Consider the following 13,859-nt stretch of genomic DNA (forward strand, 5'->3'; position numbering starts at 1 on the left):
GCTGGGCTCTCCGAGAGGGGCAGAGGAATCGAACCTGGCTGGGCCGGGCTGGCTGTATGCAAGGCAAATGCCCTACCACTGTGCTATTGCTTTAGCCCAATGGCAAACCATAATGCACAAAAATAGAGGGAGGCTGGAAGTGGGGGTGGGGTGTTGGGGGGTGGTGGGAGAAAAATGGGGGACACTGGTGCTTGGAAATGTACGCTGATGGAGGGATGGGTATTGGATCATTGTATGACTGAAACCCAATCATGAACAGCTTTGTAATGGTCTATCTCACGGATATTCAATAAAAATTAAAAAAAAAAAGTAATGTGGAGTTCATGCCTACTTTAGTCAGCTTAATCAGTGGCTGAATAAACAACAGTACTCCTACATTAAAACAGCATGTTGAGGTAGTGTTTATTGTACAGCAAGGACTGTTCGAAGTATTTCATATGTGAGGCACAAATCTGTGAGTGGTAATTAGTATTTCACTCATTTGGAGGTTATAAACTGGCATAGAGGGGTAAATAGCTTTTCCTGACTCACCAAAAGGAGGTTGGTTCAGGATGCCACCCAGCAGCCTAACTCCATGGCTTTCCTGTTCCGCAAAAGAAAGGGTACATCAAAGTCAGAGAATCTGAAGCTCTTTTAGAGTTAATTCAAAGTCATTTTTGTATTCTCAAAAATACTGTCTTTATTTAGATTCTTTTTTGTTTTGGGGGTCACACTCAGTTGATGCTCAGGGGTTACTCCTGGATCTGTGCTCAGAAATTACTCCTGGGGGATCCTATGGGATGCCTGGGATCAAATACATGTGAGCAGAGGGTAGGGCAAAAGCCCTACTGGCTGTACTAATTTCTCCAACCCCTATTCAGACTGTGTGTGTGTGTGTGTGTGTGTGTGTGTGGTGGTGGTGGTGGTGGTTGGGGGACAAAGGGAAGGTAGGTCTTCCCTTTGCTCTAGGAATACAACAGATAATTTGACTCTACAGTAGTTTCCCCAGTCATCTTGTGCAGGTACCCCATTTTCTTAACCCCACTTTAGCAATCCTGAGAAATCACATTTTTCTCTTACACAATTTAATAAAGACAAGAATTAGAAATGCAGAAAATATATCCTGTCCTTTATTACTTGCATGATATGATGGCTACTCCTAAATGTACTGTTTTCAAAACAACAGCAATAAATTGCTAGAGCAATAGTACGTGGATAGGGCACTTAGCTTGCATGCATTCGACCTTGAGTTTGATCCCTTGATATAACATATGTTCCCCTGAGCCCTGCCAGGAGTGACCACTGAGCACAAAGCCAGGTGCAGAAATCAGAGATACAGAGCAGAAATTCATGATATAGAAATCAAAGAAACAATACAAAGAGTCAACAAAACTGGGAACTGATTCTTCAAAAATAAAATTAGACAAACCTTTGCATAGATTCATGAGGAAAAAAAGAGAAAATGCCCAAATAAGTCAAATCAAAGACCAAAAGGAAGAAATTACAACAGATCTTTCAGAAATTCAAAGTGTCATGATAGGTTTTTATGAATAACTTTCACTGCTTAATCTGGTGCACCTAGAAGAAAGGGACTCATTTGGGCACTTATCTAGCCTGGGTTTGACCCCTGGCAGCCACCCCACAGGGTCTCCTGAGCACGGGAACCAGGAGTAAGTCCTGAGCACCACTGGGTCTGGCCAAAAAACAAAACCCAAACCAAAAACCCCCCACCAAACAAAATCCCCCAAATTTGGTAAAAAAATAAAAATAAAACAAAAAAACAAAGGAAATTGGCTAAAATAGCACACTACACATTTTTGAAAGATAAGTTAAAAATGGATTAAAGTTTAGAGACTATGTTAAAAGTCTCAAAACTATCCAAGAAGACCAAGACTGTTATACAACAAAAGCTAATCAACTCCTGGGGCAGATCTGTGGTAGTACATAGACACTGTGGTGACATGCCCCCCTTCCCCCATCCCCGCCTCTCCCATAGGCAGTCGCCCCACAACTGGCAGTGGGGATAGACAAAAAATAAAAACCTTCCAGCTATCTCAAACCTGCAAAATCGTTTTGATAGGGCTAAAGGCATTTGCCTTGCCCACGGCCAGTCCGGATTCGGTACCATGTATCCATTCCTGAGCCCCACCAGGAATGATCCTTGAGCACCAAAGGTTGTGGCACCAAAACGAAACCAAACCCATCAATGACGCTCCCACCCCCACAAACTCATGGAAATTACAACTTTTGGGGGAGGATCACACCTGGCGATGCTCAGGAGTTACTCCTGGCAGTGCTTGGGGGACCATATGGAATGCCGGGATCGAATCCAGGTTGGCGTGTGCAAGGCAAATGCCCTACCCGCTGTACTATCGCTCTGGCCCAGAAATTGCCATTTGCTACTTAAATATGTAAAATATTACTCACCCAAACTGTATTTAGTAGAAATTATGGTTATAAAAAAAATCCATGTTAGCAGAAGTTGTAGTCAAAGATAAAAAACGACTGAGAATCGCATAAGAAATATTTTTATTGAAACAACTTGCATAACAAGACATTGCATAAGTTTCATGTACACATCACTATAAATGATCATTATAAATCAACATCTGTACATACTAGTGAAAAAATTTAAGTGTAACAGCCATCCCAGGCTCTCAGGTCCTTGACCTCAAGCAGTCAAAATTAACACCAGTTGGGGTCAGAGCTAATAGAGCAGGTGGGGTGAGAGGAAATACATGTTCAAGTGGGACAGGCTTCTCCAGAGTGGATTTGGAGACAAGTCTACTTTTCTCGCCAGTAGTGTTGTCTCCAAATTCATTTGTGATGTTGCATTCCTGAAGTGTGTCATCTATAGGTTTGGGGTTTTATGACTTGGAGTTGAATACTCATCAGGGCTTACTCCTGGCTCTGGGGCAGGGATCGCTCCTGGCAGTACCCCAGGGACTGTATGTGGTACGGAACCCAGGCAAGTGCCTTACCTGTTGCATTCTCTCCAGTCCCTTTATTTTTATTATTAAAATATAACGATGCGGGGGAGGGGGCGGACAGTAGAGTGGAAAGAGCTAATGCTTGTAGCTCGCCAACAGGTTTTAATCCTCGGCATCCCACATGGTCCTCAGAGCACCGCCAGGAGTAATTCCTGAGTGCAGAGCCAAGAGTAACCCCTAAGCATCACCAGGTGTGGCCCCCCCCAAAAAAACAAATACAGGTTTTTCTTTAAGAAAACCTCGAATTTGACTAATTTTTTTTTATCTTAATTGAATCAGTTGTTCACAGTGTTAATTAAATCAGTTGCTCCTGGTATGTAATTTTAGATATATTTCCAATCCTATGGCTAATGAAATGTCTTTCACTCTTAAAATGCCTGCCTTATTATGTTATTCTGCTTCAGCTGAATTGATATGACTTTGGGGTAATTAGAAATTCTCCTTTATTGTACTTATGGTAATTCTAGCACTTAATATTTTGAGATTCTCAGTTATAAAATGCTAGTATGGTGAATGAAGGCAGTCAGAGGGAAAGGCACCAATACAGACTGACCCCTCTCATGTGTGGTAAGCCAAGAAACATAAGGGACCATTAGGGGTCACTGGTGACAGACTGTGTGAGCAGATCTGCAGAATTGACTCTGCTGAGTGAGGTGGCCATGGGAGATGACCTTGAGAGATTGTTGGAGTGATGGAGGTGTGGTGTTGGTGCATTGCTTGACTGAAGCTATGGTAAACTGTTTAATAACTGCCTGCAGCAAACATGAAAATCAAATGCTAGCATGAGTATGATAAAATAGTCTTTTATACCTCTTAATACAAATCTGTTATTTTTGTATTTTCATTTTTATTTGAACATAGGTTATCTTTATAATGCAGCACTTTTTTTTAAAAATTTCTTTCTCTCTTTCTAAAAAAATTTCTAGTTCATTCAGCTCGTAAAGAAATGACAGAGTCTCCAGGACAAGAGGAAAATCCTGAGAGCTTAGTGAAATATTTCAGTGTCGTTTGGTGTAAGGCTTCGAAGAAAAAACACAAAAAGTGGGAAGGTGATGCAGTTCTAATTATAAAAGGAAAATCGTTTATACTAAAGGATTTGGAAGGCAAAGACATTGGAAAAGGTATTGTGACATATTAATGTTTATGATTTCATCTAAAATTAGTTTTAGTGGATTTTATAGAGGAGTAGATTAGGATCTTTAATTTCCTTCTGTATCTACATTATCTTGTACACATAAAGTTGCTTTATAATAATTACTCAGTATGATAGTTTTGTATGTCTAATGAGGTACATCTTATCCTGTGGTTTTTATTTTTCTCCAAAAATCAAATGACCATCCAGGTTTTTAGTTATTTCAGCATTTTGGTTGGGATTTGTCTTACTGTGCTCTTCTCTTTTCCTTTTTTTTTTCCTTAAAGGAAAATGCTAAGTGTTAAAAGGTAAAAAGATAAAATATATCAGATAAAATATATCAGGAATAGAATAAAATTCCATGATACCCAGTACAGTTTTGAAAAGAACAAGGAGATAATATTTGGATATGACTTAGATTGATGCATGCAAAATGGAGGTTACCATTATTTATTTTATAAATATTGCCAGCATGATTTGTGCTTATAAAAGTGAGTGCACAGGTTCAAAATACCTAACAGCAGGCATGCTTTTCTTTGCATTGTCTGTTACTATTTATTGTTGAGCTCATAAAGTCTGTCTCACAGATGCTCCCCTCCTCCATCTAGAACTCTCATTCCTACTTGTCTCCGTGCTGCTTTCCTTGTTGGTTTCCACGCTAGAGAACTCTGTTCTCTGTCCAACACACTTCTTCTCTTATTCACGAAAAAAATATATAAGATGAATAAAATAAAAATATCATGAGTTTGAGATCTGGAAGATGGCCCCGAAGCTCTTTTCTTGCAAGGGCAAGGTTGAGTGCTGACCCGGTCCTGGCTGTACTTCGGGAAGCATATGTAGTATCAGGGATTTGTTTTTGTTTGTTTTTTTTTTGTTGTTGTTTGGGGGCCACACCCGGTGGTACACAGAGCTTACTCCTGGCTCTGCACTCAGGGATCACTCCTGGCTGAACTCGGGGGACCATATGGGATGCTGACCATGTGCAAGGGAAGCGCCCTACCCCCTGTACTGTCTCTCTGGCCGTTGTACCAGGCGTTTGAACTAGGATGCCTGAAATGCGAAGTACCATACTCCTGTCTGCCTCTTCAGCTCCTGATTTAGTGGTTTGGTTTTTTGTTCCTAACTAAAACGATAAATTATATTTTTGTTCTGGCTAATGGATAAATCCACTGTTATTTGCATTTAAAGCAATGTTTTCATTCCATTAGTTCTGGGAAGTGACTAATAGTATACTAAGCAAGTTATCTTAGAGTGTCAATAAAATGAATTATGAAATCTTCTTCTCAATTTAAAGGCATTGGCTATAAATTCAAAGAGCTTGAAAATATTGAAGAGGGGCAAACAATGATGATTGGTGGGAAAGAAATAGAAGTCCTGGGTGTGATCTCAGCAGCTGATTTCAGCAGTGGCAGATGTTTTCAACCTGGAGGCGGAGGAAGTACTGTTATCTCAGATTCTTCTCAGGCGGCCAAGAAGCCTTTCTCCAATCCTTTCAAACACGCCTGTAAACCAAGTTCAAAGGAAAATAGGCAACACGATTTCCAGAATTGCAAGCCACGCCATGATCCATGTGCCCCAAGTAAGATTTAAAATATAATCTTCTTCCTTCCTAAAAGTCTTTTGTAAGTTTAAATTTTATTTTGAAGTTGTAAAGGGGATGTTTATATATATATTTTAGTCTCATAAAATGCTATTATGCATATGTCGAAGGAAAATATGCACAAATTGTAGATTAATGTATACATAAAAATGCATGTGTCTGTTTTTAAAAAGGAACATATTTGGTAAGGACAAAAATCAGTAAAATCACAATCAAAATGTTTTTGATTTCTGTTTTCAAGACCATATACCTTGATTATATCCACTAGTGTGTTGAAATATTGAATGGTGAGATATGTAAGGTAAAAGGTAAAGGCCCTCCCGTTGATCGTCGATTTTGCTCGAGCGGGCCCAGTAACGTCTCCATTGGAGACTTTGTTGTTACTGTGTCTGGCATATCGAATACTCTCGGTAGCTTGCCGGGCTCTCCGAGAGGGGCGGAGGAATCGAACTCGGGTCTGCCAATGTTGGCCGCGTGCAAGGCAGACGCCCTACCCGCTGTGCTTGTAAAGAATTAAAACGTTATTTGTGAAAATTTAAAGATTAATTTTCTTTTTTTTTTTTTTTTTTTTGCCTGTTTGGGTCACACCTGGCAATGCCCAGGGGTTACTTCTGGCTCATTCACTCAGGAGTTACTCCTGGCAGTGCTCAGGGGACCATATGGGAAGCTGGGAATCGACCCTGGGTCGGCCACGTGCAAGGCAAATGCCCTCCCCGCTGTGCTATTGCTCCAGCCCCAATTTTCACATCGATGAGTTCAATTTTATGTTTTGTGTTCGTGGTTTTATTTTGGGCCTACACCTGGCATAGCTCAGGACTTACTCCTGGTTGTGTGTTCAGGGAACATGTACTGCAGCTCTGGGGAGAACATTATGTTGAATCAAACTGGGCTTGGCCACTACAAGACAAGTATCTTAACCCCTGTATTACAGTCTCTCTGGCCCTGATTAGTTCAATATTAAAATCACATTTAAAAAAAAATAAAACTTTGGATTTTCCTCTCTGGAGAAGCCCTCTCTCTCCTCACATCTAAGTAAGTTTCTTTCAATAAAAACTGTTTTTGCTTCACTCAAAAATAAAAGGAAATCAAGCCTAGTCTCTTTAAATTTAGTAAGTATGAGTAAATATGTTGTAGATATGGCAGTTGGGGAATAGAATAGGGTTCTTTGATAATAGTAGCAAAATTAAGTGACGTAGTTAACGATTTCCCCCTCTTGCAAATATTATGAAAACACAGAATCATTTTTTTTTCTCTGTGGTTTTGGGGCAGCGTCCAAAGACCACTCCTGGCTCTGTGCTCAGAGGTATGCCCAGGGGTGCTTGTAGGTCCATGTGGTTCTGGGGGACAAGCCCAGGCCTTCAGCAGAGAGACCCCCAACTCTGCCCTTGAGCTCGCTCTCTCATTCTTTTGAATAAAGGGGCTTTATTATCATTTGGGGGGGTGGCAGGGTGAAGCAAGATAGTGTCTATTGAAACTTATTCGTCGATTGCCTCGAGCAGGCCCCAGTAACGTCTCTTTCATCCTAGCCCTGAGATTATATTCAAGGCTCTTTAGGAGAATGAGATCCATTATTGAAACTTAATTAGAAAAATGTGAGGGGAGAGGAAGAGAGAAATGTGCGGTCAGAAGGGAGCACAGGCTTCTCTAGAGTGGAAATAAGCGAGCCAAGAGACAGAGGTAAGCAAGAGAGATGCGGGAGAACAGGCTGGAAGGGACCAGTGAGTGGGCGTTTGAGATCATGTCTATCAATCCCTCACTTTGCCATGGAAGAAACGGAAATCCCGAAAGATGGACTGACTTGACAAAACTCAGATGATTCTTGGCATAATCAAGGTTAAAAATTCCACTAAAAGTCCTAGCTTCACATGAATTTATCAGAGACTTGATTGAAATGCCTGGAAGTTTATACTTCTGACTTCGTCTCTTTTTATCCTGCTATTTGATTTGTTCCACCAGCTTTAAAAATAATACTTCTTTCTCCTTGATTCTCCATTCTCCTTTGCTGTCTTATTATGTAAAAGAGGGTTTTGGGGACTGAAAAGAATTCTGTGCTTATTCAAACACTGGATTAGAGTCCCGGTTTTGCCACTGAACCAACTGGTTCTTGGACTGATCTGGCTAAGGTTTTGTCCTCTCAGGAATGAAATGTGGGTTCTAATAACTGCTTGAGAGATTTAAGAGGACCCTCCCCCGCCCTTGTAGATACTCTGTACAAAGAAGGTCCTTTGTGTAAATGGTGGATTATCCTCCCTTGATCTAACCTTGGGTGGAATTAGGTAGCTACCCCCCACCCTGCCCAATTTAGAAGACAAGAACTAGGTCGAGGATTTGAAACATTGAAACCTGGGGCTGTAATGGTGGGGGCCCTTTAAGCTTGGGGCGGCTGTCCCATTATTCTGGTGTTGTCTTGAAAATGGGCACGTTGCTAGTTGGCTTTTAATTCTGTGATCCTCCTTGCTTGGCAGCAAATATACAACCTTCCTCTGTAGTTTCTCTCTTTTTCCTCTTGGAGCTTTGAAAATTGACTTTAAATTTTTTATTACTCATTTTTAGCTAAATAAGAGTTTTATTCAGAAAAATGTAAGCAGAGAGAAAGAGCGAGAACACGCTTCTCAGGTCGTGGTAAGCGAGGCACCTTATCACTTATTCATTATTTTTGGTTTGGGGCCATACCTGGTTGTGCTCAGGGCTTACTCCTGGCTCTGCCCAAGGGTCATTCCTGGTGGTGTCAGGGACCCATCTGTGGTGCTGAGGATTAAACCCACATTGGCCACATGCCCTACCCATTGGATTGTATCTCTGGCCCTCATGGAACGTTAAATAATAATAAAACATTTTATAGTGGCGTTGGAGGGGCTGGGACAATTCCCAGGGGTGCTTGACCCTACCGTGAGGGCTTCAAGGTTTGGAGCTTGTGCTCAGAAAATGTGGGTCTGTCTACCAGGCCACATGCAGCTGTTCTGTAGGGGTGATGCAGTATCAGGATTGTTGACCTGATATGTGCTCTAACCCTTGAGCTACCTCCCATACCCCAACCGTGCATTTTTTAAAAAAAGAAATGGGCTTTCTTGGTTGGATATCTACAAGACAATCAACAACTCTTGCTTTGCTGCTATGATATCCAGGAAAACCAGTGTAGCACTGTAGCACTCTCCTCCCAGGCTCCAGTAATGTCTCCATTGTGAGATTTGTTGTCACTGTTTTTGGCATATCCAATACGCCACAGGGAGCTTGCCATGCTCTGCCATGCTGGCAGGATACTCTCGGTAGCTTGCCAGGCTCTCCAAGAGGGACAGAGGATTTGAACCCATGTCGGCCACCTGCAAGGCAAACGCCCTACATGCTGTGCTATTGCTCCAGCCCAGGAAAACCAAGAACTAAAGTTTCCATTTGCAGCCAACCTGTGTTTGATCCCTGTTACCCTGTATGTTCTCCTGATCCCCACCAAGAATGATCCCTGAGCACCACCAGGTATGGGCCCGCCCCCCCCCCCCACCTCCCCCCCAATACATTATTATTTTTTATTTCATTCTCTAATGCCTTTCCTCCCAGGAATTGGTCTGAAAAAAAAAATGAGAGTTCTGTTCAATTTGCTAAGGAAACTGGGAAGAGCCATAGAAAATTGTCTTCTGAGTAAAATTGCTGTTGGTAAACATGTCCAAGTTCTCGTTCTCATAACGGTGTCTTTTCCCCCTATAAGAGAGTCTACTGGACTCCGTCCGTGTGTGGGCTTTTGTTTCCTGGAGGGTTCGGTCCACACTCGACAGCCCTGGGTGCTGACTCCTGACCCTGAGCTCTGGGATATGCAGTTGTGGGGTTGGGCTGGGGGCGGCTGCAGGGTTTTGGGGGGGGGGGATGGTGGTCAGCACCTTACCCATGTCTCTCCAGCCGCTCCTTCCCTTTCGGTTTTAAACATTTTATTTTTTAACCATGATGTAGATAATAGATGTGCCTCGCAAATGCTTTTGGCTTCTTGCCTAACTTCAGATTTATCAGTCATGTTCAGCTTGTGGGTTACATTTCCTATCGTCTATGTGTATGTTTGTCTACGTGTATGCATTGATTTGTTTTACAGCGGGGGTGGGGGGTGCTGTGATGCGGTGGTCAGGAGATCTGGGGCCCTTCTCAGTGATTCTCAGTCCCTGATTTTTCTCCGTCAAGCTCCTGGCAGTTCTGTGTGAGGCCCACAGCTCTGGCCCTGGGCTCCTGGGGATCACCCCGGCCCCCTGGAGGTGCTAAGGAGACCTCATGGCTGTACCTGGCAGAGGCTGGGGGACCATGTGGGATCGGGGTTGGCTTGCATGCAAGACATGACTCTTCATCCCTCTACTGTCTCCCTGGTATTGTATATTTTTGTTGATATTTTCATAAATTTTTAATTGTATTTGATTATCTCTAAAGAACTCTGTTATGACTACTGCATGCTGCCTTGCAGAAGAGATTCATGGATTTGAGCTTCACAAATCTAGTAACTTAAACCAATTAATGATCGCAATTGGATGGAAAACTTATCCTTTCCTAGTATTTCTGATTGCTTGGAGAATGAGCATTGTTCATGTGTACAGGACTGTAGGCAAAATGAAGCTTTATGTTAAATTTGCAGAACCATTCCAGAATAAGAAGCTGATCATTAGCAGGTGCATTTGGGCAGAATTCCAGTCTGTGCTTTCAGTTGGAAATAATTCTCTTTGCTCTGAATACGGAGCCATTTATTAAGTGTCGTAGCTTGCTGAATTTCCTACTGAGCAGTTGTGAATTTTACTGTATTAAAAGCCCTTTGGGCATATGAAGTTTGAAAGTTCCTTGTAATTTTTTACATGCATCAGTGAAGTATAAGGCTTTATTTTGTAATTTTGTACTCTTTTTTAGAACTAGTGTTGATAAATTTCTTCTGGGGGCATAAAAAACGGAAAGACAGTTTTACCTTGTCAATAACTAAAGCGGGCAAAGTGAAATTATAGTCCATTTATGATTCTGCTTTTGTCTTTTCCTCAAGATTCTCTTGTTATGCTCAGGCCAGACAATAATCACCAGCGGATGTTCAATAAGAACCGTTTCCCTATCGTGGAGGTCGTCATAGACCCTCACCTTGTGCATCATCTCCGACCTCATCAGAAAGAAGGAGTCAGCTTCCTTTATGAATGTGTGATGGGAATGAGGTAGGAAAATGAGTCCTATCTTCAGTCCAACCAGAGTTTTGATTTAAACCTGTCTGTACCATAATGCTTTTCTAGGAAGAGCCTGATTAAATGAGTCATGAAGGACACGTCCTGAACATTAGCTGATAGGAATGACAAAGGGTAATGTGTCTGCTGATTTCAAAAGTGTTTCTTGTGGATTGGATACCTCTTCCAGATATCCGGCTAGAAGCTGACCATATCAGAGTCAAGACCATCGCCTTAATCTTTTTTTTTTTTTAATTTTTATTAGTGAAACACCATGAGGTATAGTTGTAGACTTACAAATTTTTGTGCTTGGGTTTCAGTTATACAATGATCAAACACCCATCCCTCCACCAGTGCCCATTTCCCACCACCACTGATCCCAGTATCCTTCCCATCCCCCATCCCCCCCCACCCTGCCTCTGTGGCAGGGCACTCCCTTTTGTTCTCTCTCTCCTTTTGGGTGCTGTGGTTTGCAAAAGAGGCAATGGGTGGCAATCATGTTAGGTCTAAGTAACATAAAAGTATTTAAGGAAACAGGTGAATGTAAGCAATCTCAATTTATAATACGAGCTTACTACTGCAGTGATAACTGGTTATAATGGTAAAATGGAAGAAGTTAATTCTGCTTATGGGGATTTCAGGAAAAATGTTTTTACTTTTGTCTCACTTTTATTTTTATTTAAAAAAATTCCCATGCTCCCCTTTCAAGTTTTTTGGTTAAAGAATTTAGTATTCTCTGAAAGATTTCAGAAGACACATACAAACACACACATAGAGGAAGTAAAGAAGAACTTATTTGACCTCATTTTGCCTTGTATTCACAAATTGTTGGTCCAAAGTAGTGATAATGGCTGTAATTCCTGTTTGCAGTTTTTTGTCTGTACTTTGAAATGGGAAACAAAGAAATTGCCTTTTGGGTTTTTTTTTTTCCCACTTAACAGACATAGAATGGATAAATTGTACCTTTATTTTTGGCAATATTCTCTATCCCTCTGCACTTCATAACTAAAAAAATATGTCCACTTAAAAAAACTAGAAGATGGTCTTAAAAATGCCATTTATTACTCTTCCTTATGATATTTATTTTGAATCACATTGACTAGATCACTAGATTGCATGAACAAGATTAAGTGACTAAAATTTTTTTGTGCTTTTTGGTTGAGGATTTAATTAATTTGCTCTTAGAGAATCATGAGTATAGATCCATAGTTCTGATTGATTTTATTTTTTCTGTTGTATTTTATTTGGTTTCTTATTTAGAAACTGTGTGAATGTGCAGCCCCCTCCTGGCCATGCTCGGGAGCCAGGTGACCCAAGGGCCCCCGGCAGGCGAGTCACAAGCTCTTCCCTTTGAGCCTGGCCTTGGCACAAACTTCCGTTAGACTTTTTTTTTTTTTTGCTTGTTGGGTCACACCTGGCGATGCATAGGATTACTCCTGGCTCTGCACTCAGGAATTACTCCTAGCGTTGCTCAGGGGACCACAATGGGATGCTGGGAATCAAACCTGGGTCAGCCATGTGCAAGGCAAACACCCTACCCGCTGTGTTATTGCTCCAGCCCCCCCGTTAGATTTTTTTTTTTAATTATTTTTATTTCAATGGTGTTTGCCCCACATCTTGGCGGTGCTCTTGGCTTACTTGTAGCTCTGCACACAGGGATACTCCTGGAGGTTCAGGTGACCATATGGGACACCGGAGATCGAACTCAGGTCAGCTGGGGACAAGGCATACGCCCTCCCCGCTGTACTGTTGCTCCAGCTCCTGTAATAGATTTTAAACTTTTTATATCTCATACTGAAACTGATCAGAATAGCTCGTGTTAGTGATGAGATGAATAGTTTCAGTTAAATTATTCACATGTACATATAAAATTGGAATTTATTTCTTTTTGGATCACACCCAGTGATGCACAGGGATTACTTCTGGCTCATGCACTCAAGAATTACTCCTGGTGGTGCTGGGGGGACCATATGGGATGCTGGGAATTGAACCTGGGTTGGCCATGTGCAAGGAAAACGCCCTACACACTGTACTATTGCTCCAAACCCCAGGACTTTATTTCTTGTCTCTAAATGTAAACTTAGCATAGTAACAGGTGATTAAGATTCAATTCTCATCATTTCAGATTGGTTTAAGTAATTTAGTTGACCATAAATACCTAATGAATATAATCTTCAGAGTTCCAGAAGAGAGCCGTTGTAAATCAGCTAAATGAAAAACTGAAAAAAGTGTTTAGTTGGCGGGGAGGGGTGGGATGGGGGATAGCAGGAATTTAGTGGAGGAGTAGAGAGGAGAATAATTACGAAATCTTGTTGCTGATCCTTGACTATTACATTCTGCGAGGGACAGAAAATGGTCTTTTCTTCCTGCTGTCATTAAAGGAAGTGCACTTGTTCCCAACAGGGTGAATGGCAGATGTGGAGCCATTCTTGCTGACGAGATGGGTTTAGGGAAAACGCTGCAGTGTATCTCCCTCATCTGGACTCTGCAATGTCAGGGGCCCTACGGGGGCAAGCCAGTCATAAGGAAAACACTGATTGTCACGCCGGGAAGCCTGGTGTTGAACTGGAAGAAAGAATTTCAAAAATGGCTTGGAATTGAAAGGATCAAGATATTTGCTGTGGACCAGGTAAAATACGTTATCATTCCTTTTTTTTTAATTCTTTGGGTCACACCTGGCAATGCCACACAGGGGTTCCTCCTGGCTCTGCACTCAGGAATTACTCCTGGCCGTGCTTGGGGGGACCATATGGGATTCGGGGAATCGAACCCCAGTCAGCCGCATCCCCTTCCCCCCCCCTTTTTTTTAAACAAACACACACTGTTCTCCAATCGGATCTCTACACCAAAGCAGGAGAGTATGAAATATGCCCATTTTGACCATTTACAAACCCAAGCAGGAAGGGCAGAGCACTCTAGTGGCATGATGTCTTCAGTGTCCAGACCCCAGCCCTTAGGACAGACTCTGTGCCCCATCTGCAGGGCCAGACCTG

The 13,859-nt window shown here is 41.9% G+C and overlaps 1 protein-coding gene across 1 annotated transcript in view; it reads left to right on the plus strand.

Annotated features, from left to right (window-relative positions):
* The window catches only part of RAD54B (RAD54 homolog B), a 55,729-nt gene that overhangs the window by 20,093 nt on the left and 21,777 nt on the right, over positions 1-13,859 (plus strand). The window contains exons 2-5 of the mRNA XM_056110244.1: positions 3,896-4,090; positions 5,396-5,680; positions 10,698-10,860; positions 13,270-13,495. Of these exons, the coding sequence (XP_055966219.1) occupies positions 3,916-4,090; positions 5,396-5,680; positions 10,698-10,860; positions 13,270-13,495 (849 nt within the window). The 5' untranslated portion in view covers positions 3,896-3,915. The remainder of the gene's footprint in view (positions 1-3,895; positions 4,091-5,395; positions 5,681-10,697; positions 10,861-13,269; positions 13,496-13,859) is intronic.

The sequence above is a fragment of the Sorex fumeus genome, unplaced genomic scaffold, assembly GCF_029834395.1.
Source record: "Sorex fumeus unplaced genomic scaffold, SorFum_2.1 ptg000002l, whole genome shotgun sequence".
Lineage (NCBI taxonomy): Eukaryota > Metazoa > Chordata > Mammalia > Eulipotyphla > Soricidae > Sorex > Sorex fumeus.